The sequence below is a fragment of the Electrophorus electricus genome, chromosome 8 (assembly GCF_041902795.1).
Source record: "Electrophorus electricus isolate QZ-2024a chromosome 8, ASM4190279v1, whole genome shotgun sequence".
NCBI lineage: Eukaryota > Metazoa > Chordata > Actinopteri > Gymnotiformes > Gymnotidae > Electrophorus > Electrophorus electricus.
Window position 1 is genome coordinate 1,275,538 of NC_137504.1, and position 26,873 is coordinate 1,302,410.

Genomic DNA, 26,873 nt, shown 5'->3' on the forward strand with positions numbered 1-26,873 from the left:
GGGTCGAAAGGGTCTGCAAGGCTGGATAAAGTGTGAACTCAGTTTTAATGAACACCTGTTAGCCTGTTAGGTATTGGCGTGCGACAGCCACGGGTTCAGTGAAATGAAAACACGGTAAACAATGCCCCCCCGGACAGTTCAAAAGAAGGATCGGTAATAACTTCGCATGGCATATTGAAGTCTGAAGAGCAGAACCTTTATTGGCGATAAGAAGTATAAAAGTGGTAGCCTCTCTGTGGTTTGCTCTCCAGACAACAGCTTTGTCGTGTCTTTGATGGTGTTCAACAAACATGTTCTGTTTTTATACCACTTTGGGTGCCGTTTCCTCTCGGATGCAGTTGAAAATACCCTGCATGACCTGATTAAGAGTGGAAGCTCATTGCCCGTCAGATGGCAAAGCTTAAGGAAGTTGGCGTTTAATTTGCTCCAGTCTGGTAAGGCTTGGCTCCCCGACACGGCCGCGACAGTGGGGATGTCTGACTGCTGCCTGGCCTTGAGGGGAGGGGTGGGGTACTTTGGATTAAGAACTAACTGTTGAAATAAAAAATACATTGTGGATATTTTGTGATGTTCATACAAATGTCCCCGCATATAAACAATGTGCATGTGTAAGACGTTTACGGTGTACTTTTATCGGTTAAATTGCTTTCTTATATGAAGCACGGATAACTACACTCCCGCGTGACTGTCACACGCGCTCCTCGAGGCTGAACCAAGACGCTCGTGCCACCGCTGGGCTGAATTTCCGCGTGTAAAATTCTAAATGAACTTTGGACTTGTTACGTTGACCTTCAGAGCGCCTCTCCTCTTCTGCACTGTCAGTCTGGTTTGTTCGTGAACCGAGTTAACCAAGTTGAGTAAAAAGTTTTTTTTTCGTGTGTACCATTGGAAGGAGGTTTATTACCGAACACAGACAGGACAGAAGCGAAAATAAACTAAAACTGACAAGAAAATACCAGTAGTTGTTCCACACGCTGTGCACGTCCAGGGCTGGTCGATGTGCGGGTGGCAGGTCCGGTTTGTCCCTGCGCCGAACGGTTGAACGGACACCTGTTCGTCATCCTTCTGTAGTGAACTGTGGTGTTTAAACAATACTCAGGTAAAGCGGTGTTTAAATACGCAGGTAGGCTGTGGTGTTTAAACCATACTCAGGTAAGCTGTGGTGTTTAAATGATTCTTTGATTCTTGACTGGTATTAATGGGACCAATGTGTGCCAAGAAAATCTACCCCACACCATTACACCACTGGCAGCCTGAACTGCTGATACAAGGCAGGAAGGATCCATGTTTTCATGTTGTTTATGCCACTTTCTGAGCCATACCATGGGAATATCAACATCCTGGTCATCACCTCACCCTGGCATGCAGAAGTGTTAAGTGCCACTCACTTCTTGTTTTGGAATTACTCACGTCTACAAGTTACAGTTTAACGCAGGACTAGGAATCCAGTTTAATGGATTTTCTATATTCACATGACACATGTGTATGAGATCTGCAATGAGACATAGTGAAAGACGAATGAGACACAGATGAGACATAGTCAAAGGAAAAAAAATCTGTGGTTACAGTTATTCTCCAGTGACTGGAACAGTTCTCACCCCTAGGTCATTACACACCTACATCCATAAGCGGCAGGACAGCACAGACACTGTATTTCTGATAAATCAGTATTTTTCAAGGTGGAGGTTAGTAAGTAAAGTACCTTGACGTGACCAGAAAAATAGGTGTATATGTGTGATATTTTGTTTTTAAAAATAATTTCTGCAATGACTGGCAGACAAAAATCACAAAAGAGTCATTATTATTTGATCATTAATCTATAAACACCACAGTGTAAATTCAGTGTCTAAAAGGACTAAATATTCCATGACAGAAAAGAGAAGGAGAAAAAAGTGGAACAGAGAGAAATCAGAAAAAGAGCAATAAAGAAATTGAGACGGGTAGGGTTAGAGAGAGAGAGAGAGAGAGAGAGAGAGAGAGAGAGAGAGAGAGAGAAGAAAAGGGAGGGAGAGAGAGAGAAGAAAGGAGGGAGAGAGAGAGAGAGAGAGAAGAAAAGGGAGGGAGAGAGAGAGAGAGAAGAAAAGGGAGGGAGAGAGAGAGAGAGAGAGAGAGAGAGAGAGAAGAAAAGGGAGGGAGAGAGAAGAAAAGGGAGGGAGAGAGAGAGAGAGAGAGAGAGAGAAGAAAAGGGAGGGAGAGAGAGAGAGAGAGAGAAGAAAAGGGAGGGAGAGAGAGAGAGAGAGAAGAAAAGGGAAGGAGAGAGAGAGAGAGAGAGAGAGAGAGAAGAAAAGGGAGGGAGAGGTCTAGGATTTCAGAGCCCCCCTCAGGTCACTGTAGAAGGTGACAAGTGAGCTGGCCATGGCGGTGTCTACGGCTGACTGTGGAATCATGCCCCTCAGGTCAGTCTGGATGTAGCCGGTCAGTAGACTCTGGGGGGCGCCATCTCCTTCCCCGCCCACAGGTACACAGAACCAGCCGCACGGGTGGTTGAAGCCCCTCACACAGCTCTGCCTGTACTCATCGTGGCTCACACTAACACCTGAGCAAAACAAACAAACAAACAGCTGTTCATGAAGAACACTTTTTAGCTGTACTTCCATTAATCCATCTGTCCATTTCATATATTAGTTCAATGCTAGAAGTTAATTTTATCCGAGGAGTGCCACCAGTTCTTACACTGCCCACTGAATACATCAGACTAAAGTCTCCCACATGTCTTGACCGTTAGACTCTTGTGCTTTTGTTGAGCTCTTAAAAGAACAACTAAACTGCTTAGGCATGGGTTTCATATGCAGTTTGTGTATTTCTGGACATGCAGAGTGATCATGTGACCGCCTCTCACCACAGGACAGAAGGCCGTTCTGATAGTCTGTCGTGTAGGAGAAATCCACAAACTCCCGTGGAGCGATAATGTTCCACAGCTGTCCTGCAGTCATGTACCGCATCACACAACAAACCTGCAAAAAAAACCAACAAAAAAATGAAAAAAAAAATAAAATATATATATATATATACACACACACACACACACACACACACACACACACACACACACACCGCTTACTGTTTCTTTAATAATTTTACCTTGTCAATAGTTTTTACAATGTCCATTGAAGTCATCAGACTGTCCCACTCCAATCTATATGGTCCTGGTCGAATATAATCCACTATTCTGTTTGGATTCTCCTGAACGACTCCCTGTGCTTTGTATCTGCAACAGACCATCAGCAGAGAATCACCAGAGTACCGGTTCAGTTAGAAGCAGCTATTAAAGAAAATTTAACAATTAAATACAATTAGTCTATTGGTTACTAATAGTCTTTATAACTGCAATAATTTTCTGATGTGTCATCATGAGATGATAATGTATCTTTTACAAGTGATTTCTATATCATATTGGGTTTGTCAGTACACTTTGTGATCAAGGACAGTGAATACCAATGACTTAACGCTCCACAGAGGATGGTGTTTCAATAATAATAAAAAATCCGATTTTTGTTCAAGAATTATGGAAATAAGTTTAATAAAGAAGTTTGGAGATTCACTGATCTCCAAACTATACCCAAAGGGTATACAGTTCAGTTAGACCCATCCATGCACTAATCGGTTCCCTGTAGTTTCCGTTATAGAGCCGGTGAACTCACAGGAAGCCACTGAACTCCACTGATTGTTTCCTCCACACTTTAACATCTTTCTAAATAAACAGAAATAGACAGATAAACAAACAAAGTAGTACGACTCAGGCTAACAGGTTTGGCAGCTTCTCTGGAAACATTTGCAATAATTAAGAACCTCAGAAGCAAAAAGTTCATTAGGATGGTCAGTCTGGTATTCACCCTCTATGATCAGTTTCTTCCTCATGTACAATGACTATAGTCATAAAAACTCACCAACTCTCACATCTGAGATGTTTTGGGTGAATTACAGCTATAGAACTAATACAACTTTGTGTATTACAGCTATAGGGAACTAATACAGCTTTGTGTATTACAGCTATAGGGCACTAATACAGCTATGTGTATTACAGCTATAGAGCACTAATACAGCTATGTGTATTACAGCTATAGGGCACTAATACAGCTATGTGTATTACAGCTATAGAGCACTAATACAGCTATGTGTATTACAGCTATAGGGCACTAATACAGCTATGTGTATTACAGCTATAGCACTAATACAGCTATGTGTATTACAGCTATAGGGCACTAATACAGCTTTGTGTATTACAGCTATAGGGCACTAATACAGCTATGTGTATTACAGCTATAGAGCACTAATACAGCTATGTGTATTACAGCTATAGGGCACTAATACAGCTATGTGTATTACAGCTATAGCACTAATACAGCTATGTGTATTACAGCTATAGGGCACTAATACAGCTATGTGTATTACAGCTATAGGGCACTAATACAGCTATGTGTATTACAGCTATAGGGCACTAATACAGCTATGTGTATTACAGCTATAGGGCACTAATACAGCTATGTGTATTACAGCTATAGAGCACTAATACAGCTATGTGTATTACAGCTATAGGGCACTAATACAGCTTTGTGTATTACAGCTATAGGGCACTAATACAGCTATGTGTATTACAGCTATAGAGCACTAATACAGCTATGTGTATTACAGCTATAGGGCACTAATACAGCTATGTGTATTACAGCTATAGGGCACTAATACAGCTATGTGTATTACAGCTATAGAGCACTAATACAGCTATGTGTATTACAGCTATAGGGCACTAATACAGCTATGTGTATTACAGCTATAGGGCACTAATACAGCTTTGTGTATTACAGCTATAGGGCACTAATACAGCTATGTGTATTACAGCTATAGGGCACTAATACAGCTTTGACCACCTGGTGAACTCAGTTTAATTACTAAGGCTTTCAAAAGGTAAAAGGCAGCTATGTCTGAGAGAAAACTATTAGCTGCATATGATGCAAAAATAGCTGTGAAAGTAATGGAAACGGTCCCATGACTATATCTCGTCAGAAGGTGCTTTCTTGAATTCACGAAAGGGCAGTACTTAACTCAAAAACACATAAATAAATACATAATCTAACCGTGTAAAATAATACATACCGATTTCTTTGCTAACCTCCATTCATTCTCTCCGAGGTTGTGGTAAGATATAAGGGTATTTTCCAGTCTTGTCCTCAGTTCATTTACTTCTTGCAAACTTCCCATTTTAATCCCGTAATGCTGACAGAAATCAGTTTTTTTTAAATAGGAGTATTGAGTATAAAGCAGACAGGTTATGGATACGGCGCAAGCATTCAAAAGCCTAAAGGTATATAGTAATAAACTCTTCACGAACGGTCAGTGTGTTTTTCAACATCCCGGAGGCTATATTAGATAGACGCTACTAACCAGACCTTTAGCCATTTCCTTATCTTACGCAATAACAACATTAACCTTAAATATAACCGGATAAATCACAGGACTACTATCTGACCATGTAAAAGTTAAACACTAACTTCTGACAAGGTTTTACCCTTCAGCAATTACACAACGCTAATTTAAGTCAATGTGGATAAAAACGTCCCTTTCTATAAGCATCATTATATAGTTTGACAGCTTTAATTTGGCATTTCTATTAGAGGAAACACGAATCAATAACTGTTCCTTTGGCTCATATATTAGCAGCCAATCAAGTAAAGGTCCCACCTCCATAAGCTATTTTCTGATAAATGATTCGCCCTCTGTCATGAGCGACACTTAACCGAGGAAGCTAATTGGCCGCGGTCTTCTCGAACGTTCTTTGGTCACATACCCGCTTCCAATGGTGCAAAAAAAATAAATAAATACAGCACCACTAGGGGGCGAAAAAAGACAACTGGGATATTTATTCATACACAATGAATACACAAATCACACAAATCGGGTATAATGCGTTTTTACACAATTTTTCTCTAATAATTAATTTAAGGTAAATTGAACGCCAATAGTTAGGTTAAATTCTATACCTCTGAAATCACTTAAACAAGGCATAAAATACAATGGTAAGTGTTAGGATACTTCAGATCACAGAAACAGCACTCTTACATCCCTCAGCACTAACCACAATCTGCACTATGAAGCAGCAAGTGATTTTGTCATCGAGGCAGACACCTGGCCAACTCCTTCTATATTCTTAAGGTATTAAATCATGACAACAAAACAGTAAATATGGTGTTTTCCCTTTTGTTGTCTAAAAAATGTCCACAGAAAAACTGAGGGGAAATTCCATTTGTGCATGTTGCACTTTTGAAAGGGAACCTTTCAACACCTACATCTGGCCAGTATGAAAATAAAGGCAGCGAAAGCCTTAATCTTAAAGGGGGTTTCAGCTGAGGTCCTTTCCACTGTCCCATTTAGAAACACGCAACTTAATATCATGTGCCGGTTGTTTTTTGCCTCATAATAACAGTAATACTTTCTCTTCCATCCCTGATCACATGTAGATTTAAAGTTACAAAAAAAAATTCACTGAATTGTTGAAAAATGTCAACAAACAAACCCACATACAGGTGGAGGAATATCCTGTTGCTGAGAATACAAAGAAGTGTTAAAGTCCTGTAAGAGGATATGCCCTTAACCCCACATCCGTCCATCCAGTTCAGAATGCCTGGACATTTCCAGTAGAGGAGAACTCCTCGGTGGGCTACACACACACATTCACATTTACATATACACTCACACAAACTCACACTCACTCTCTCCTTGGTGAAACCTCAGATGTTCTGATTGGTGAGCAGTTTCTGCATTCTCTTGATCTTGCGCTTGTTTCTGGGCATGGGCTTGTCATACAGGCCGCTTTTCAGCAGGTGCTCTTTACTGTGGTGCACTTGCGCACCATGCTGCAGCTGGAATGAGCACAGAGCCTGCAGCGGCCTCAGAAGGACCTGCACAGAGAGAGTGATGCATGGATCACACAGGAAGTCAGTGAACACGGTGCCTGTTTATTTTGCGGTTCTGGATCTGTAACAACCTCTGGAATGGCTTGGTTTCTCTCCATAATGGACAGAGTGACGGCAGCGCATTCTAACGTGGACAGGCACATGTTGGTGGGCTGAGTACGTATCACATACTGACTGCAGGTGGCACTGTTTAACTGCACCTAAAAGTCAAGAGCATAGACTATCATAACAGTTCTTAACATGTGAGAAACCTTATTCAGAAAAAGGGTATAAACATACTAAACACAGGTGAGGAATATCTTACAGATGTCTCTTCTTCACTGAATGCACACAAATAATTTTCACATTTAGAACTGAATTTGCCTTCTAAGTTACATTTGGCACCTTAAGTTACCACACTGAATGTAACTGACCTCAGTGCACACGCAAAACTTACTGAGTACTAAGCACACTTTAGTGGCTACAGACAGTCCTCTCTAGCAGTATGTCAAGGTTTGAGCTACACTGCTTGCCATCAACTCTGGCCATCAACTCTGTAGTTGAATCTGTTTTAAGTGCTGTGCATATGCACACTTACCTGCTTGGGTAAACGGAAAATAGAGTTTCTGAGGAATATGTCCTTGGCCTGGCTCCAAGTACCATCTATAATAATGACATTGTGTGGTGGCGTTGTGAAGTCCTTATCCAGCTCTTCCAGGTTCTCAGCATCAGATCCAGGATACAGAATGAGTGTGTGGCTGTCTTTGCACACGGAAGCTAGCTCAGGGTGCCTGATGAGAGGTTTACTTTTACTGAGTACTGAGTTTACCATCCTCAGTACTCAGTACTATGCAGACAAACTGAAACCCAGAGCATGGGTGACAATGTTTACTGTGTTTTTTTTTTGTTTGTTTTTTTAACTGTGAGAATGTACCTCTCTTCATTAAATCTTCTTCCGACTAGAACTTTACATTTTCCTTTCGGTAAGCAGGCTGCAAGCAGCGGGACAGTGCGGAGCACGCGACTCTCCTGAAGTGCAGAGCACGGTCATAAGGGGAACACAGTGATATGATTAATGTACTGAGCTGTAAGATCATCCCCCGTTATAACGGATGTCAGCAGCAGAGTCTGTGAGAACGGCTTCACTCATTACTGATCCGGTACTACAGACCTCTGCAGGGTGTTGCACAATATACAGGCAGGTCGACACCTCCAGGGGGTCAGCTGGCAGGAACGGACATAGGCAAACCTTTTCTGGACGGCTACAGGTGCAAATATCATCCATGTTAGCAAAACGTTAATGTATTTGCAGTGCATCGGACAAGTCGAGACTGTAATATCCCTAAATGCTCATTTAAAATGAATAACTTAGCTACTAAAGGCAACTGGTAAACTAGCTAGACAGCTAACTAGCTTACATGACACACACATCAAGAAGAACGACATCTAGGGATTGCTTCTAACAGTCTTAGTCTTTTATAACTACTAATTTTATTTAGCCGTATTATAATGACTCACAAAACGAATCATAACAAGACTGCTCGCGGTTAGCACAAAGCTAAATGAAACGGCAGCATTGGCTAAGCTAAGCTAGCTCTGAGGAGACTGAGGTACTGGATAAACTCACTAGCAGTGTAAACAAGTCGGCCGTCTCTCACTAACTTCGACGGGCAGCTCCGACAGGTCTGCAAACCCTGCAGGCTCTTCCTCCGTAGAAGGAGACGCGGCGTCTCCGCTAACGGGACACTCGGACATGTCGCTCGGCGACGGGACACCGGAAATGACGACATGTCTCCGCGCCCGCATCGACGGGCACGCAGGAAACGACGACACGCGCTGAACAGTGGCGACGTTCTCGAGGCGGCCGCAGCAACGGTGGCGAACCTTCGCGAGATGCGTGCACAAGAAATACGGTCTCCATAAGGTAAGGAGATTAGTAGGGTGCTGGGAGATGAGCTGGTCTGAAATCTGCTGCGGTAGCTGGGAGAGGAGATCCGTTCTGGGCTGAGCAGGGCAGGTGGGCTTTCCAGAGACCCAGAGACTCAGGCTGCTGTAATACTGTCTCCAGACCAGTCAAGTAGGTCATGCAGCTCCCGGGGATCTGACAGTCTGCTCCGTGGTCTAGATCGTCCACACTCAGGTCCAGTAGGTTGGCTAGATCTAGATGATCATCACTGTCATGTACAGTGTGCAGTGCATAAGATGAAACGTCTCTCCAGGGTTTGGGGCACAGTGTTCACAGTACATTCCGTTTAATCCCCGACGTTTAGCGCGTCTTGACCATAGAAAAATGGGTCTATAGACCATTGGACAGGTCTGCTTGAAAGTTCAAATGAATTATTGTGATTGCAGTTGTCAAATGTATTCACGTTAACCACACTTTCTTCATTGAAACATTCTTCACTATTATTATTATTATTATTATTATTATTATTATTATTATTATTATTTACTTTTATATAGGGACGATTGGCAGAGATCAGCTTTTACAATCACTCAGCTAAAGTGATACTAACTTTAGTGGACTGTATATGAATGTATATTTAGTTCAAAGTTTATTTGTCACATACATAATATGTATAACTGGCAGTGAAATGCTTTTGGTGACTGCTCTGCCCGTAGCCAAGGAGAGATTCGTAAAATACACAGAACAGGGAAACAGATGCAGATTAATTAATAAACATGTCCAGATAAATAATGGATGAAAAGGGAATGTATGAATATGCATATATACAATGTACAATTTTTCAGTTTTTACAGCTTTTTTTATGATGGTATTATGGACATCATACACAGAGTGGTCCCCACTTACCCTGATTCAGAGCCCGAATGGCTCGCGGGAAGAAGCTTCTCTTCAGTCTCTCTGTGTTGATCTTCAGGGAGCGAAAGCGCTTCCCTGACGTCAACAGAGAGAAGAGCCTGTTGTTGGGATGGGTGGGGTCCTTCACAATCCTCCTGGCCTTGGTCTGGCACCACTTGTAATAGATGGTCTGCAGGTCAGGAAGTTCCGTATGATTGATGCGCTCTGCTGAACGCTCCACCCTCTGGAGTGCTTGTCTGTCCTGCTTGGTGCTGTTCCCAAACCAGACTGTGATGTTCCCTGTGAGGATGCTCTCGATAGTACAGGTGTAGAAGTTCCGCAGCACCTTGGAGGGCAGTCTGAAGTCTCTTAGGCGTCTGAGGTGGTAAAGATGGTGACGAGCCTTCTTTGCCAGGGAGTTGGTGTGGTGGGACCAGGGCAGGTCCTGTAAGATGTGAACTCCAAGGTACCTGAAACTATCTGCTCTCTCCACTGTGGTTCCATTGATCCTCACAGGTTGGTAGTGCCGCTCCTGCTTCTTGCTGCAGTCCACAATCAGCTCCTTTGTCTTGCTGACGTTTAGGAGGAGATTATTTTCCTGGCACAAATTCTCCAGGTGATTAATCTCCTCCAGGTAGGTCCTCTCGTCGTTGTCCAAGATCAGGCCTATGATGGCGGTGTCGTCAGCAAACTTGACAATGATGGCGGAGCTGGAAGTGGCTGTGCAGTCGTAGGTGTACAGTGAGTATAGCAGGGGGCTTAGGACACAACCCTGAGGAGCTCCAGTGCTGAGGGTGAGGGTGGATGAGGCGCAGTTGCCCACCCGTACTGATTGTAGTCTGTCTGTTAGGAAGTTGGAGATCCAGTCGCACAGGGATGTATGCAGTCCTAGATCCTCCAACTTAGTAGTGAGTAGGGAGGGGATGATAGTGTTGAATGCTGAACTGTAGTCAACAAATAGCATTTTAACATAATTTCCCCTCCCTTTGTCCAGGTGGGTCAGTGTAGTGTGGAGCAGATGTGCAGTTGCATTGTCAGTGGAGCGGTGGTGGTATGCAAACTGCAGTGGGTTGATGGAGGCTGGTGGTGAAGAGGTGATGAAGTCTCTGACTAGCTTTTCAAAGCACTTGATCACAACTGATGTGAGGGCAACAGGGCGGTAGTCATTGATGCAGGAAGGCTGAGGTTTCTTTGGGACGATGGTGGATCGTTTGAAGCAGGATGGGACGATTCCGCGCGTCAGGGAGAGGTTAAAGATGTCAGTGAATACTGGAGCTAGCTGGTCTGCGCAGGCTTTGAGGACTCTACCGCAGATGCCGTCTGGGCCCGCCGCCTTCCTGCCGTTCACTCTTTTGAACTCTCTCCTCATGTCACTGTCTGTGATGATGAGAGGGTGCTGGCCTATGGTGGGCTCTGCCCATGCGCTGTTGGCTGTGCTGATAGCACTGTTGGCATTAGCGCTGCTAGATGCAGCCTCGAAGCGAGCGAGTGCTTCATAATGCAAGCTTTTCTCCATGAAGTCTCGAGTTAAGAAGGCACTGGCATTTCATGACAGCCTGTTACATGTCTACACAAAACCACACAAATGATCTGCTATTCCCCTTGTTTTGTGTTCCACCAGTGAACCATGATCCGCAGGTCTAGGATCAGTGTGCGGCCCAACGTGAGGCCTGCCAGCAGGCCTCCGACAGCCTCCAGAGACGCGTCCCAGGATGACCTCCAGAGGCCGGCATCCCCCTCGGCCGTCGGCCATGACACAGGGGCCAAGCCTGCCAACGAGGGCGTCACGCCTGCTTTGGCAGGAGAGCCTGGCGTCAATGCAGAAACCCAGAAGGACGGCATGGTGACTCAAGAAAGCTGCAACCCTGTGGCGTGAGTCACTTATTCACTGCACTCACAGACCACTCAGATTACGGATTAGTCTTCTGGGTTCTTTGCTGTTTAGTTTATTCTTAACCGAGTGTCTCATTCATGTTTAGTTTATTCTCATTCATGTTTAGTTTATTCTTATTTCATGGAAGAATTCATTTAAATGGAATGAATTTTAAATTAAATCTGCAAAAAAGGTTTTATATAATAACTTTAATGATATTGCTTTCCAAATGGTTTTAACTGGAAGTGGGTAAACTGGAGGGACCCTAAGTCTTGATCTGCAGAGTCCCGCCTGCCGTGCAGCAGGACTTCACTCTGTGCTCAGGATTCTGAGGCTTGCAGGTTTCCTCTTCAGCAGTGACTCTTTTTCTTCCAGACATGTTGGGGGCCAGAACTCAGCTCCCAGCCCTCTGGCCACAGTTGGCACTCAGAGGAGGAAACGCATTTCTGTCTTACCCAACGTTGCCAAGCCCCGAACTGCCGCTGCCTCCACCCCTGCCTCTGCTCCTGGCCCCGCCCACGCTCCCGCCCCTGCCCCTGTTCCTGCTCCTGGCCCCGCCCACGTTCCCGCCCCTGCCCCTGCTCCTGGCCCCACCCATGTTCCCGCCCCTGCTCCTGCCCCCGCCCACGCTCCTGCCCCTGCCCCTGTTCCTGGCCCCGCCCACGCTCCCGCCCCCGTTCCTGCTCCTGGCCCCGCCCACGCTCCAGCCCATGCCCCTGTTCCTACTCCTGGCCCCGCCCACGCACCTGCCCCTGCCCTCACTCACTCCTCCTCCAGAACCACAAAGCCTCCAGTGAAATCTGCATCAGCTCCCAAGCCTGGGCCTATAAGTCCCACCCAAACCCCACCAACCGCTTCTCAGGCCCTGCCCTCTACCACACAGGCCCCACCCTCTGCTCCACAGGGCCATCATAGCCGAAGACGGCCAGGGAGGCCAGGGAGAGCCTCTGGAGTGGGAAGGATATCCAGAGCTCCGTCTGTGACTCCGTGCCCTCTGGCCCCCTCTGATGACTGCATGGAGGAGACCCCTGTAGTCTCTCTGGAAAAAGAGCATGAAGGAACACAGGAAACTGAGTCACTGTCAGCCAATCAGGAAGCAGGAATTTCTTGCTCCTCTAAAGAATTACAAACATCAATTTATGAAAGCCCATCTGGGTTGTCTGAGTCTTGGCCTGCTCCGTCTGAGAGAAAGACCATCGTACTAGAGAAGCAAGACGGTGACTCTCCAGGGAAAGGTCAGCTGGGTGGAAAAACCCACCCCCGGTCCATAACACACATCCCACTGGCGCTGATGACCCTGAATGACCCCGGGGACCGGCTCAGACTAGCCAGGGCCAAGAAACTCCGAGAACTCCTGAAGAAGGCAATGCGAAAAGACAAGGTAGGCTTGTGTGGGTCTCTGTCTGTGTGTCTGTGTAAGGCTTTGATTTAGTTTTTAAACAAATCAGCTCGTTGATTTCTGCTGTTCCTAAAAGATCATTTGATAAATGTCAACAACAGAGCTGAAGGTGATTTAAGAGACACCAAATGTCTGCTTGACAAGTGTTTAAAAAGCACTAAAAATAGAGAGAGAATGCTGGCTGCAGAGGCCACACCCTAAAGTCCTGTCCGTACAGACTGGGCCCTAACATCCCGTCCAGTCCACAAAGACCACACCCTAATGACCTGTCCTGTCCTGTCCTCACTCATTAGCTGAAAGAGAAACAGCAGAGGCCCAGGGTGGGGAGTAAGGAGCCTAAAACAGTGAAAGATCACACCAAGATGACCATGAGGGAGCTGATTTACTACCTGCCTCCATCCAACCCCATGACGTAAGAGTGGCTGCATGTGTGTGAGAGTGTGAGCGTCTCTTGCTTGTTTTCTCATCTCACATGAGACTCGGATTGTGATGTGGCTCACCCGTGCTGCTCATTCTCCCCGTAGGTCATATACGGAGGACGAGCAGAGAGTCACTGAGATGGTGTTGCCGTCCTCTCCAACAGAAAAGTGAGAAATTCCAGTGTTATATTAAACTCCTATTTAATCTACAGCATATGGTAGCTTGCCTTGTCAAGGGAGGTTTACGTGTTTATCGGTACCAACACGTGTGTGCCCACAACTGCAGTGTTGCTAGCACCTCACTCTACCTGCTCAGGTGAGCTACGTAATCATTCTCTAAGCTCCTCCCACTTTGCGGGGTCAGAAATCTTTTATGACGTGCCTCAGCAGCAGATATTGACCCTTGACCCTTTCTGTACGTTTCCTTTTCCTGTGGCTTCTTTCCACGTTTCTGTGTTCTGTGGAAAGAATCCAGTCTGATATCTGTGGTGTTACCGAATCTGGTAATTTGTTTTAATTTAATTTGTTTGTTTCTGTTGTTTCAAATATTGTGTCTGATCTTAGAGCTCTAGAAGCGCTAGAGCAGAACCACTCTTTTGCTCTTACGACACCTAATCAGCAGCCAGACACTGACGTTCACGTCCTAGAAACAAGCATGTGAGGGTGAATTTGGACCACCGCTGTGTGATGTGTGCGCAGGCCCCTAGTGTCACAGCCCGTCTGCCCAGAGCCTGTGGAAGCAGCTGAGGAAGACGAGGAGATGGTGGGGAGCAGGCTGGAGGAGGACGAGTCTCTGCTGGCGCCCAGGGTGAAGGTGGCAGAGGATGGCTCTCTCATCATAGACGAGGAGAGGTCAGCGTGTGTCCGGGGTCGTGCCTGACCTCGCTGTGCTCCCTCACGGCGAACGCTCTCCGTGCTGGGAGGAATGAAGAGGATTTTAGCCCATAATCCTCTCTGTTCTTTATTGTTTTCCTGTTTACTGTTTTAGTTGGTACTGTACCTACTGTGTGTGTGTGTGTGTGTGTGTGTGTGTGTGTGTGTGTGTGTGTGTGTGTAGTTTAACTGTGGAAGTGCTGAGAGTCAAGGGGCCCAACCCAGCGGAGGAGAGAGACCCCATCTTTGAGCGCGGTTCCACCACCACCTACTCCAGCTTCAGGAAGGGCACGTACACCAAGCCCTGGTCCATCCGAGGTAACACTGCGCACGGCCAGTAGGGGGCGCAGGGCCTGGTGCTGCTTCACTCCACACAACTTCTGGTTGGTTGTGTAACACCACATGGTGTCTCTCCATGTGTGCGCAGAGACAGACATGTTCTTCTTGGCTATCAGCATGGTGGGGACGGACTTCTCCATGATCAGCCAACTTTTCCCACACCGTGCTCGTATAGAGATTAAAGTAAGAATTCTCTCTCTCTCTCTCTCTCAATGGCATGGCTGTACAAAATCCAGTACTGCCACAGCACTGAAAATGTTTATATTTGTAACTTCACACAATAATAATAGTAATAGTAGTAATAATTACAACAAAAGCACTACCACCAACAATAATAGTAATAATAATTAAAAAAACAATTTTTGTAACAGCTTTAATGTAACTCTAACAAGACAGTAAGACGTTAAGATATTAACTAATACGATATTGTAACTAGTACATTTAGCAAAAAGAACTGTGTGTGTGTCCTTCCTCTCTGGACAGCCTGGTCTGTCTGTCCCTTTCTAGAGCAGACTGAGCTCACTGAGTCTAGACATGGTTGTGATTTGTCTCTGCTTTGTATCTCTGACAGTACAGAGATACTCTGACAATTCAAACTCTGTTTAGGGCAGTGACACTCCCATTTACTTTGAGATTTACTTTCATAATCCCAGTGTTCCAAATAGTTCTTTTAACTTTGCTTTATAATCTGGTTTACTTTTAGGTTTGCTGGTAGTGTGGGTGAGAGGCTGCCTGAGGTGGTGTTTGTTACAGTGTTAGTGACTCTCAGAACCTGCTGACTAAGAGAACTCTGAGGGTTCAGCTATTGGGTGTTTAATGCCTTTAAATTGTTTCTCTAGGACTGGTCTTTAGGTGCCGTATTTCTCAGGGACTGGTCTTTGAATGCAGTATTTGTCTGGAACTGGTCTTTAGATGCAGTGTTTGTCTGGGACTGGTCTTTAAATGTAGTATTTGTCTGGGACTGGTCTTTAGATGCAGTGTTTGTCTGGGACTGGTCTTTTAGATGCAGTGTTTGTCTGGGACTGGTCTTTAAATGCATCCAAAAATATAGGAGTCTTCCTCCATCTTCCTCTCCATTTCTCCTTCTCACTCTCTGAGATTGTTGTAGACAGGCCAGTGTCAGAGTGGACATGACATGAACGTTCTCCTGAATCCTTCATGTTCTTCTGATCCTTTCAGAACAAGTTCAAGAAGGAAGAGCGCACAAACTCCTGGAGAATAGACAAGGCTTTCAGTAAGTTAAAGGTGTTTACAGCTGACTGCAGTAGGTCTGTCCTGAGAGAGACCTGACCAGCGGTGAACGACTGTTGTGATGTAACTTCCTGCTTTCAGAGGAGCGGCGTTGTTTGGACCTCGAGTTCTTCAGCGACCTGCTGGGGAAAATCCTCAAGGACGAGGACAACAAACGCAAGAAGAAGAAGAACTCGGCCAAGCTGGCCAAAGCAGCCCATGCCCCCCAGGGAAAGCCAGCAGGTGAGCCCGCGCCTCCTCGGGCGAGGCCTCTCTCTCCTCTTACCCAACCTGTCCGCACTTCTTGCGTTTCCCGGCGTGGTTTGAGCTTGAGGTTCTCGCTTCAGCGAGGAAGAGGAAGGCCCGGTCTTCGTGCTCAGAGGATGAGAGCTCAGGCAGCGACGTGATGGAGGGAGAGAAAGAGAACGAGGACGTGTGTAATGATGGAGGACTCACCGGCGCCCCCATCAGGCCCAGGAGGAAAACCGCAAGGGCGTCCCCAAAGAAGAGTGGATGGACAAACAAGCCAGGTGTGTGCCTAACGTGTTTTTACGTGTGTCTAACATGTGTCTTAACATGTGTCTTGCCGTCTGTTTTACTGTGTGTCTAACGTCTTACTGTGTTTCCCATCATGTGGCATTAGCGGGCGATTAAGGTGGGATTAAAGTCATTATAGTGTGAAACTTAGTTTTGTATGTTCCATATGAGTGTTTGACATTTGAAATCTGTGTTTAATGTGTCTGGTTGGTGATCTTTAGCGGAGGAGGATGAGTCAGAGTACAGTACATCTGAGGAGCGGTCCCCTGTGGACAGGTACGAACACACCACAGCAATCCTCTACCTTTAACTCTAACGAAGAAACAGGAAATTAAGCTGGAATGTCAATTCTGGATAAAAATGATTGACATTTATGTCATTTTTATATCACTAATATCAGTATTTGACTGAACATCCTTCGGTTGGTGAAGCAGTGATCTGAACGCTTACGAACAGGTCCCAGGAACCTGAGTCAGCAGGAGAGAAGCCAGAGAGCTGTGGGGTTCGGCCAGCCCAGAGACTGCTGCCTGACGTGGACCGGAGGTGGGGGAGCAGGGGCGCAGCGGTGTCGAGGAAGACCCCAGATCCAGGCGGCCCGGCCGGGGGCGAGAGACTTGCGGACGGGCCTTCGGAGGTGAGGCTTGGTCCCGCCTTCTGGAAGTCAAAGCCTTTCTGTCTTTGATCATCCAGCTTCATGATTGGTCTTCACAGGAGGAAGAGAGAAGGTACACTTCTGATGTCATTTCCTGTGGGTTGGAAGATTCCGAGGAAGAGGAGGAGCCTAATCTCGCAGCCATTCAGGAGAACATTTTCAACAAGCCAACCAGGTACGTTACCCACCATGCAACACTGCATTACAGCCCGTTCTGTATCTGTGGGATAAAGGCTCGGACAGAGGCGCTTTTCTTTCTTTTCCATTTTGGAGATATAAAATGCTCAGTTATGGAATAATTTCCTGCAGAAAAAGATAAAGGTGGTAAGAATTCTTGTTAATGATACTTGGTGGAAATGTCAAACTATCTTCATTCAAAAAATAATGTTCGTATTAATGCAGGCCTACAGCTAACTGCTAATAGCTTTTAATGTGTGTTTAATCCTCATTCATACTTATGTTTATATTGTATTTATTATATTTGTGCATCTCTCTGTAAATGTTCAAAGGTATTTGCATATATATCTGCTGAAAACGCTGTCAGGTGCTATTTGACTTGTATACACTATTGGGGCATATAACGAAAATCCTGTCACATAACACAGCATTTTTTTTATTATATATCCCATCAAAAATATTTTCACTCTAGATTTTATAAACATTTCGACTCTCTGGGCTGGGTTTGGTCTGCTGGGTTCTGTCCACAACAGAACTCTAGGCTGGGTTTGGTCTGCTCGGTTCTGCCAACTCGGTTCTGTGATGCCCCTCAGGTCGGGGAGGATTCCCAAACTCTCCCAGCACGTGATCCGCGCAGCAGCCAGTGAAGAGGATGAGGAGGAGCCTTCCTCTTGCCCTCCTCCGGGGGGCAGTCACACACGAGCCCTGCTGGGCTCTGGCCGCAGGGGCCAGATGAAGGCGGGACCCAGCCTGACCCGAGGGCTGCCCCGCTGGGGTAAATCCCGCCTACTCACCTTACTGGCCTCTACCGAGGAGGAGGAGGAGGAGGAGGAAGAGCAGGTCCCTGCCGGTGCCGAGGACGAGAATCAGGTGTTTGTGCCGATGGGGCTGCGCACTGTGGCACCTGTGAGCACAGAGGTGGAGGAAACCATGGAAGAGGTGTGTGTGTGTGAGTGTGTGTGTATGTGAGTGTGTGTGTGTCTGTGTGTGTGTGTGTCTGTCAGTGTGTGTGAGTGTGTGTGAGTGTGTGAGTGTGAGTGTGTGTGAGTGTGTGAGTGTGAGTGTGTGTGTGAGTGTGTGAGTGTGTGAGTGTGTGTGTGTGTGTGTGAGTGTGTGTGTGAGTGTGTGAGTGTGAGTGTGTGTGTGTGTGAGTGTGTGTGTGAGTGTGAGTGTGAGTGTGTGTGTGTGTGTGTGTGAGTGTGTGTGTGTGTGTGAGTGTGTGTGTATGTGTGTGTGTGAGTGTGTGTGTGAGTCTCTGTGTGTGTGTGTGTGTGTGTGTGTGTGAGTCTCTGTGTGTGTGTGTGTGTGTGTGTGAGTGTGTGTGTGTGTGTGTGTGTCTGTGTGTGTGTGTGTGTGTGTGTGTGTGTCTGTGAGTGTGTGTGTGTGTGTCTGTGAGTGTGAGTGAGTGTGTGTGTGTGGGGCATGCTGGTTACAGTTCATTTTACTTGCATTTATTTTTATTTCATTATACATTTGTTTGTCATAAACCTGCATGTGTTACCCATTCATCTCCCCTCATCTTTCCTCTACTCTCCTCTCTCTCTGTCTGTGTCTCTCTCTCCTCTCCTCTTCCATCACCCATGTCCCATGGTCTCCCAGCTGGACATCTCTGTGAACGTTCCTGAAGTCCTGGGAATATCCCACAATGGCGTGTGTCCTGAGTCTTTGTGCAAGAACGCTCTGTCCCCTACTGGGTCTGTTCCCTGCGAGCACCAGCTTGACCTGCTTGTAGTAAGTTCCCCTGTTGCCCGGGGTGACTGCGAGCCTGTTGCCCTGGGTGACGGCGGCCGCAGTGTCTTGTCTGTTTTCTCTGCTCTCACACCTGTGAGCCTGAAGATTTCCTCTCACTGCTGCTCCCTTTATAATTCTCAACTTCCTGTTGAGAAATCTTTTCATCATTTCCAGAAGGATGTCACGGAGATGTCAGGATGTTTTCTGTCCTGGTGTTTGTCATACTGGTTTTGTCCATCTGACTTGTAGTCATGACACCCAACATGTGGTCATTAAGACAGTATTGGGCTCACCTCACCACACCCTCACTCCGCCCTGACTCCGCCCTGACTCCACCCTCACCCCACCCTTTTATCCTGTTTTCTTGGTCTCTTTAGCTTCTGTTAAATGAGAGCATGTCTGGTGTCTGACGTTTGATGTCTGGTGTTTGTTTTTAAGGATGTGATCGAGTTCCTGACTCCGGACCACATGGAAGGTAGGGACTCATCTAGGTTCTTACTGGAGACTCGTCTTTGGCCTGAATTGTGCTGTTTCGTTTACTGTGTGATTTTTGTCTTTCTACCTCCAGTGCTCCCTCTCTCTCACTCACTCACTCTCTCGCGCTCTCTCTCTCTCTCTCTGTGCGTGTGTGGGGTTGTTTCCTTTCAGTGTCTGAAGAGAGTTATGCTGAGGCAGCTAGGACCCTGCTGACCATCGGCCACGCAGCTCACGTGACCCCCACAGCAGAGGCAGTCATGGGCCATGCAGCTCACGTGACCCCCACAGCAGAGGCAGTCATGGGCCGCGCAGCTCACGTGACCCCCACAGCAGAGGCACTCAGCACAGGCAAGAGCTTCACACTTGCCTCCCATCCAATACTCAAACAATATCTGGTCAGAATCCATGATCAGTGATGAACGAGGTAGACGCTATGGGCTACACTTCAGGATTACAATCTAAGATTACAGTCTAGGATTACAATCTAAGATTACAATCTAGGATTGCAGTGTAGGTTTTGAAAACTTGTGAAATGCTCCTATAGATACAGTTAAATGCAAACATGTACTTCAGCTGACGTGCAAAAGTCAAACTCTGTTTTTACGATGGGTGAGGAAGTCTTTAACACTTAAGACCAATGCTTTAGGTGAAATGTGAAGACATTACATCACCCCTGAGCCACAATATTTCTGTTTTTAATGCTGACAACTGACCACTGAGATGTTGGGGTGTTTCCCTGTGTGTTTTGTAGGTGATGTTATCTTTGTTGAAGATCCAAGGCTTTCACAACAGGTAGTCCAGCAAGAAGTTGTTTTAGAAACAACTGACCACTCAGAGCCCAGACCTGAAACCAGCCGTGAGGACACCTTTGACCCTTGTGTCAGTATCGTCTTAGACTGCAGTGGTGGTGCTGACCCAGTTGGTAATGTCTGTGAGGGTACTGCTAGTACTCCAGAACCAACTTCCCAGCAAGACTCCAACTTCATGGAAGAGCCAGTGGTTTCACAGGAAACCGATGACCTGCTTGGCGACAGCCAATCAGGGGCCTCCAACACCACCGTCCTACAGAGGGTCCACCTCCTTAGACCCAAACCCAACCTGTCGACAATCCCCAGACGCACACAGGTCCAGCAGGAGGAGACGCCACCAGACCCTGGCCCTGCTGCCCAGAACCTCCTCACGGTGGCGCCATCTCAGGGTGCTACAGAAGCCCGAATGGTGAAAACCTCACGAGACCCTGGTGAGGCAGGTTCCACACCAACCCTGACTGGACCAGCTGGAGCTTGGGAGCGGGTGAGCGCTCCTGACCGGACAGCCCGTGTGAAAGGAGAAGGGGACAGACCCGGGCTGCCCCCCGACACACCACCAGAGGGTGGAGCCTCCGCTGGTGTGGTGGAGGTGGAGCAGCAGAGCGTGGAGGTGGAGAAGACCATGGAGGTGGAGAAGAATCAGCAGCCCCAACAACCACACGGGTATCAACCTGTGCAGCCCCCTTTGGGTTGAAGGATGGTGGGATTTTCTGCATGAAGTCATGTGACCTGATCTTGAACAGAATGTGTGTGTGTGTGTGTGTGTGTGTGTGTCAGCGTACATGAACCGCAGACAGGATCTCATGGTTCTGAGAGTTCGGTCCAGCCCTCTCAGGCTCTGCGAAGGTTCCGTGGCCCAAAACCGAAACCCAACGTGGTCGGGTTCTCCAGAAACAGAACCCCTCGAACACAGACCCATCAGAGCCCAGCAGGTGAGGGACACTGAGGTTTGAACGATCATGTTCTGGGATCAGGATGTAAATCGGGCTGTTTTTTTTTTTTTTTGAATATTCAAACTCTGTACAAGATGTACAAGAATGTACATTTTTAACTACTCATGTACAATATTATCCCATAAAGTGGTGCGTAAATTGTACTTGTGAGTAATTAACTAATAACTACAGTTAACTACAGTAAAGCAGTATGTTAGAGTGCTAGAGCTGAATGTGTTTTATTGTTTTACAGTACCCACTGAGGCACAGGCTGCTGTGATATCCACAAACACTTTCACTGATGCCCAGAGTACAGGAGGGGGCGGTCATGTCACCCTAGAACCTGACATGTCCCTAAACGCAAAGAGAGAGAGCGAGCTACCCTTGGACTCAGTAATGGTGAGAAGGCCGAATCTCCATGTGCAGGTAGAATGACTTCACAGAGCAGAACCTGAGTGCTGGGGTCACTGGTTACTGAGACTTTTACAACCCAGACTGGGAAACTTTAATATACACTTACCAGTCAGTTAATTCAAAACACCTGCCTTGTACAAACGTTGGTCACTGTATAAGGTACACCTGTCTTTTTATTAGGGATGCCTGTATTGTAGGTGTATTATAGACGTGGCCAGTTGTAGACTGTAGTCTGTGTCCATGTACTCTGCTCATCATTGGCTAGTTTCAGAGGTTGTTCTACATATTCTAACTACACCTCCAGGTTGGTCCTACTAGGTAGATAAGACGGGTGTTTGCTGGGTGTAGAAATTGTATTCTAGTGGGCCTAACTGTTTAATTGCTGTACTAATGTGCAACGTGTTTTGGATAACTAAATATTAACCAACTGATGGTACTGGTAACAGTAACTTGAGTTCATATATAGATGTAGAGATATTCAGAATTGTAGTTAAGGACACAGAGTTTCCAGACACACAGGATGTTTGGTACAGACACATGACTTTGTGACAGCGCTCCTTCATCAGCTGTGCTGTGGAAGGAGCACAGCAGCCATTACATGAAGGACTTCAGTAATCTCAGTACTACAGTACACTGCTCTTACTCACCTGGAATCTTCTTTGTGTGTGTGTGTGTGTGTGTGTGTGTGTGTGTGTGTGTGTGTGTGTGTGTGTGTGTGTGTGTGAGGAGATCTCACCTATCATCTCTGAGGGGAGGAAGGGAAGCAACCCTGAGGCTCTTGTAAGGAGCTTCGTGGAACCTTATGGAAGCACGTCACGCGTCATGTCTGCTCACCTTCCGCTTGAACCTGTCCCCGCCTCTGAAGAGCCTATATTTATTTTGTCTCTCACGGAAGTCCCGCCCACTGTAGTCAGAGAGGAGGAGCATGGGACTGAGCCACTCCCATTTCTTGAGACATCAGAATTGGTCGCCGAAACACTCAGGTGAGCTCTGGGTCGCCCGTACCTGTTCTGGAACGCATAGCAACCAAAGCTGCATCACAGGTTGATGTCACAGGATGATGCTCCTATGTTGACTAACTCTAGTACTTATTGTTTATTGCACTTATCATTGTCTGAGATGGACCTTATGCATTTTGTACTTCTAGGCATCAGCATTGATCCCTGTATTCTACAGTATTCTAGTTCATTGGTATCTTGGACTCTAACCTACTATACTGTACTAGGATGTGTTCTATGAGGAAATGACAAAGCACTTTTGTAAGTCGTTCTGGAGAAGAGCGTCTGCTAAATGCTGTAAATGTGAGGCTGAGATGCGAGAACTCGGGAGATTGAGAAATACAGTGTAAACGTGGTTCTATGCATCTGTGCTTGGCATTCATCACGTGTGGTGTGAGGAAGTTAGAGTTTTTAGCAGAGCCGCACTGAACGTCTTCTGTGTTCTTTGTCTTGTCTTGTCTCATCTCATCTCGTCTCCTCTCTCCTCTCAGTACTGGTGGCCCAAGTCCAGCAGGTGAGCCGCCCTCTCCCCTGGTCTTCCCTGAAGTGCTGGTGCCTGTTTCAGAAGATCAGGAGAGAGACGTGGGGGATAGAGAGCAGAGCAGAGCGTGTGACCGGATCGGAGTGGAGAAGGTAGGAGAGGAGACCCTAACCCTGTACCTGAGGAGGTGTGCAGGGCCTCCACCTTCACGCTGGAGCACAGGACACACACACACACACACACACACACACACACACACACACACAGCGCGTGCTGCAGCCTTGCTGTCAGGGATGTTGTGCACGCTCCCTCTATGGTTTTGCCATGTCAGGTTTACTTCAGTCTGTACTTCACCTGCTGATGGAGAAGTCACTTCTCTAGACTGTAGTATCCCAAACCAAGTTCTGGAGTTGCTACTATTACAGATCAGATCATCTGCTCATCAGATCATCTGTTCATCAAGTCATCTGCTCATCTGAGAGCTCAGACAGGCCGAGGCAGCAGAACTCTCAGTCTAAGCGTGGGAAACCGTGACTTGGCCTGAATGTGTTCTAGACTCTGGTAGCCAGTTCTCCCAGAACTAGGTTTCAGTATGTGTGTGTGACCGGTCTGGAGTGTGTGTGACCGGTCTGGAGTGTGTGTGACCGGTCTGGAGTGTGTGTGACCGGTCTGGAGTGTGTGTGACCAGTCTGTGACCTGATGCCCCTCTCACTTTGCAGAATCCTGCGATGGGATGGAGTGTTGCGCAACGCGGTGAGTCTGTCTGGACACAACGTCTCTTCATTTTAACACACTGCTGTGGGCTCAGAAAATCTCAAACTAATCTCTCAGAAATTTAAAGTGGAGGTGTGGAGTGTTTAGTGTAGTAATGATTTGTTCATACCATCCATGTTCCGATATTATTACTGTATTGAACCTGGATGGTTCACGCTTTGGCTCTGTGACTAACATCAGTGGAAACTTTTCCACAGTGGAACCGTCGATAAGTTCAGCAGCAGAGGGGAGCAGCGAAGAGACGGACTGTCCTGCTAAGCAGTGTAAACGTCCAGAGAGCACTAGAAGAGGTAAAGAGAATGTTGTTTTCTCTACCTGCTACTATGGTTCGTATCCCAAGACGAAACATTACAACTTAACCAGGAAAAAAAAAAACTGCTAAAAAAATTCTTCCCTACGTTTATTTCCGTTATTCTGTAGCCAAGCTACAGATCCGACCCAACCCAGTTCAGAGGAAAAGCCACCACAGTCTTCCTGCTAAGAGGCGTCCAACACCACCGCCCTCAGAGAAGAGCAGTGACACGCCTACCTCCTCACAGGAGACCACGCCCACTGCTGAAACTGTACCAGTAACCAGGACTAAAGCCCCTCCCACTCCACTGCCCTCTTTTCCATCTCAGCCCTTCACCATGGACATGACCACACCTGAGTCAGCCTCTCAGCCTTCCTCCCAAAGCATTGTGGGACAGCTGGACCTCCCACAAGTTAAGAAAACAGAGGCTGCTGGCATAGAGGAAGCGGAAGCGAATGGATCAGGGGCAGAGTCACAGCCTGTCAGGCAGAGCACCCCTGCGGCTGCGACTGGCACTCTAACGAGGTGTGTGGATCTAAAGTTTCAGGGTGTTTGTACACTCTGTTGTTGATGTGTTGCTGTTACCTCTGCGTGACCTTGAACCACAACACGAGCGTACGCCGCGTCTCTCTGTACTCCAGCGCTGCGCCGTGTCAGGTGTCAACCGCCTCTTTGTGTGCTCGTCGTGCCCCGTAGACCCGGCAGGAGACCCAGGGGATTCCTGTCCTTCATGTCCAGTGCGGGCACGCTGGGATCCTCGCCGAGCAAACGCACCTCCCAGAGACCTGTCGCCCACACGGCTCGTGCCAACCAAAGACGGGCTGCACCAGGAACCCTGACCTCAGTGGGCCGGGCGGCACCTGCTTCCCAGTTCTGCAGGGTGACCCCCTCGCCAGCCAGCAGCCGGCCACCAGCACCCGCTACACCACAGCAGGTAAGACAGAACTGATGGGCCGCTGTGTTTGGGTCCACATTGTGGAAAAACCCCACCCACACAGTGCAAAACAATGCCCACAAAGTGGAAAGACATCCCATAATGAGCAAAGCCCACCCATACAGAGTAAATCTATGTATAATAACAATTTAAGGTGCATGCTTATGAAGAAGAGGATCCTGGGACCAGACAGCGGTGTCTCAGTGGTTAAGGTACTGGACTAGTAATCAGAAGGTTGCCAGTTCAAGTCTCACCACTGCCAAGTTGCCACTGTTGTGTCCCTGAGCAAGACCCTTAACACTGTTGTGTCCCTGAGCAAGACCCTTCACTTACTCAAGTTGTGTTCAGACATAATTGTAAGTCACTTTGGATAAAAGAATCAGATAAATTCTGTAAATGTAAATATCCCTACATATAGTTGGGCTCACTTCTGGGTAATGAACCTAAAGAACGAGAATGCGGGTACGAGTGGCCACAGTGAGGTTTTCCCGGGTATCGGGGCTCAGTGTCTGTGATGTGCTGAGACACTTGGCTCAGTAGACCTCAGCAGGGACGCTGCTCCTTTGTCGAGATACTGTTATTAATCCCAGAAATTTCACATCAGTAACGCCCACTAATTGTTGAGCATTTATTGACCTGTCTGTGGTTATCTTTGTCCTGGGATATGTACACAGTGTGAGACCTCAGGCACAAACCCACCTGCAGAAGAAGAACCTACCAGTGTGTCTGCATACTTCTTCAATGACATCTTTACCATGGTGGATGAACTGGAGATGATGGAGTCAAAAGACTGACCTCTAGAGGGAGCAGGTCGAAGGGCACGCGAGTGATCTCCAACCCTCTGATGAATGGACATGGAGAGTGGAATGGATGTTCTTACACAGTTGTAATTCTTAATTCATGACTGAGCTCAAGTCAAACATTATACCTCACACCTGGACCGAACCAGAAGACATATAAAAATGATCTCCTCATTTCACTAGTGTTAACCGTTGGAGCGCTTGGTTAACGTGGCATTCTTAAACTATCGTGATTGGTGGTCTGTCTGTTTTATTTCTTAATTATGTTTTCTAAAAAAACCCCACAAATGTTTTCACCTTTCACCTTTAGTTCTGTCCACCCCAGCAGTTCACCTCAGTGTGAATGTCTCACCCAGAGTTCTGGTCCCACCTCCATCCAGCTGACTGTCAAGGGGCCTTTCTCGGCTCTGCCACGTCCGAGGTGTTCACCCTCACCACACCTGCCTCCCCAGTTCCGTGCTTGACTTGTTTTGAAGTTTTTTAACCATTTAATGTATGAGGAAGCTTTTGAAACTGCTGTGCTGTATGTACAGGTGTTTTATAGCAGCATGGTGCATTTTAGCCTACTAGCAGGGACAGTACTAACAGTGATTTTCTTTCTTCAGCTTCTATGGTCAGACGCTGCATGTTTATTAATCTTCTCTGTTATACACCACGAAGCTTAATGAACTGGATCATATTGCTTTCATATTCCAGTTGTTTGTATTCATGATGAACTATACAAAAGTGTAAATATGTTAATAAAAGGTGTGCTGTACTGTCACTTAACTTGATACTACTTGTAATTATCTTGCACACAAGTTTCCTTAATAGTAAAATACACACGTGTCTAATACCCAGTTGGGTAAATACACACACGTGTAATGCACTACTGTAATTTGGGACGCTTCTCCTAATTATTGGCGTTCAGGTGTTTCAGCTACACCGTTGCTAACAGGTGTACAAAACTATCTGTAACTGCTATTATTGTGGCATGGAAGCATCTAGAAGCAACACCAGCTCAGCAATGAAGCCATAGACCACGCCCCACGCAGACACGCCTACG

The 26,873-nt window shown here is 46.7% G+C and overlaps 3 protein-coding genes across 7 annotated transcripts; 1 reads left to right on the plus strand and 2 right to left on the minus strand.

The window, feature by feature from the left end:
- Window positions 1–1,425: 1,425 nt before the first annotated feature.
- stard4 (StAR related lipid transfer domain containing 4) lies at window positions 1,426–5,643 on the minus strand. Of its 2 annotated transcripts, XM_035527393.2 has the most exons (5): window positions 5,092–5,643; window positions 3,642–3,691; window positions 3,082–3,208; window positions 2,840–2,954; window positions 1,426–2,536 (listed from the first exon to the last, which is right to left on the minus strand). In XM_035527393.2, exons 1-5 carry the CDS (start codon window positions 5,194–5,196, stop codon window positions 2,301–2,303), a joined length of 633 nt encoding a protein of 210 aa, XP_035383286.1. In that variant the 5' UTR covers window positions 5,197–5,643; the 3' UTR covers window positions 1,426–2,300. The 2 variants fall into 2 exon arrangements, with proteins under 2 accessions (XP_035383286.1, XP_035383287.1); XM_035527394.2 differs by lacking the exon at window positions 3,642–3,691.
- A 190-nt stretch (window positions 5,644–5,833) lies between these two features.
- dtwd2 (DTW motif tRNA-uridine aminocarboxypropyltransferase 2) lies at window positions 5,834–8,708 on the minus strand. 2 transcript variants are annotated; one of them, XM_027021559.3, is made up of 6 exons: window positions 8,515–8,708; window positions 8,059–8,149; window positions 7,822–7,916; window positions 7,486–7,678; window positions 6,980–7,108; window positions 5,834–6,893 (listed from the first exon to the last, which is right to left on the minus strand). In XM_027021559.3, exons 1-6 carry the CDS (start codon window positions 8,691–8,693, stop codon window positions 6,723–6,725), a joined length of 858 nt encoding a protein of 285 aa, XP_026877360.2. In that variant the 5' UTR covers window positions 8,694–8,708; the 3' UTR covers window positions 5,834–6,722. The 2 variants fall into 2 exon arrangements, with proteins under 2 accessions (XP_026877360.2, XP_026877361.2); XM_027021560.3 differs by having other exon boundaries at window positions 8,550–8,692.
- Window positions 8,675–26,596, plus strand: LOC113584563 (uncharacterized). Of its 3 annotated transcripts, none has more exons than XM_081719175.1 (28): window positions 8,675–8,811; window positions 11,309–11,559; window positions 11,936–12,941; window positions 13,253–13,371; window positions 13,484–13,546; window positions 14,078–14,230; window positions 14,436–14,569; window positions 14,679–14,773; window positions 15,770–15,824; window positions 15,923–16,063; window positions 16,168–16,350; window positions 16,579–16,633; window positions 16,814–16,991; window positions 17,069–17,184; window positions 17,780–18,125; window positions 18,786–18,917; window positions 19,356–19,392; window positions 19,566–19,742; window positions 20,146–20,866; window positions 20,981–21,135; window positions 21,389–21,561; window positions 22,279–22,532; window positions 23,039–23,180; window positions 23,748–23,781; window positions 24,000–24,092; window positions 24,223–24,619; window positions 24,791–25,028; window positions 25,703–26,596. In XM_081719175.1, the coding sequence occupies exons 2-28, from the start codon at window positions 11,315–11,317 to the stop codon at window positions 25,820–25,822; spliced, it is 5,562 nt and encodes a 1,853-aa protein (XP_081575301.1). In that variant the 5' UTR covers window positions 8,675–8,811; window positions 11,309–11,314; the 3' UTR covers window positions 25,823–26,596. The 3 variants fall into 3 exon arrangements, with proteins under 3 accessions (XP_081575301.1, XP_081575302.1, XP_081575303.1); XM_081719176.1 differs by having other exon boundaries at window positions 21,389–21,534; XM_081719177.1 differs by lacking the exon at window positions 18,786–18,917.
- Window positions 26,597–26,873: the final 277 nt, after the last annotated feature.

Coding starts and splice junctions, on each gene's coding strand:
- dtwd2 (XM_027021559.3), bottom strand. CDS start 8,693: ATGCGGGCGCGGAGACATGTCGTCATTTCCGGTGTCCCGTCGCCGAGC. Junction 7,109..7,485: donor TTTTCCGTTTACCCAAGCAG/GTAAGTGTGCAT, acceptor CTTGACTTTTAG/GTGCAGTTAAACAGTGCCAC. Junction 6,894..6,979: donor GAAACCAAGCCATTCCAGAG/GTTGTTACAGAT, acceptor CTCTCTGTGCAG/GTCCTTCTGAGGCCGCTGCA.
- stard4 (XM_035527393.2), bottom strand. CDS start 5,196: ATGGGAAGTTTGCAAGAAGTAAATGAACTGAGGACAAGACTGGAAAAT. Junction 3,209..3,641: donor GTGGAGTTCAGTGGCTTCCT/GTGAGTTCACCG, acceptor GGTCTGTTGCAG/ATACAAAGCACAGGGAGTCG. Junction 2,537..2,839: donor GAACGGCCTTCTGTCCTGTG/GTGAGAGGCGGT, acceptor TGTTTTGCTCAG/GTGTTAGTGTGAGCCACGAT.
- LOC113584563 (XM_081719175.1), top strand. CDS start 11,315: ATGATCCGCAGGTCTAGGATCAGTGTGCGGCCCAACGTGAGGCCTGCC. Junction 14,570..14,678: donor CAAGCCCTGGTCCATCCGAG/GTAACACTGCGC, acceptor ATGTGTGCGCAG/AGACAGACATGTTCTTCTTG. Junction 18,126..18,785: donor TGGAGGAAACCATGGAAGAG/GTGTGTGTGTGT, acceptor ATGGTCTCCCAG/CTGGACATCTCTGTGAACGT.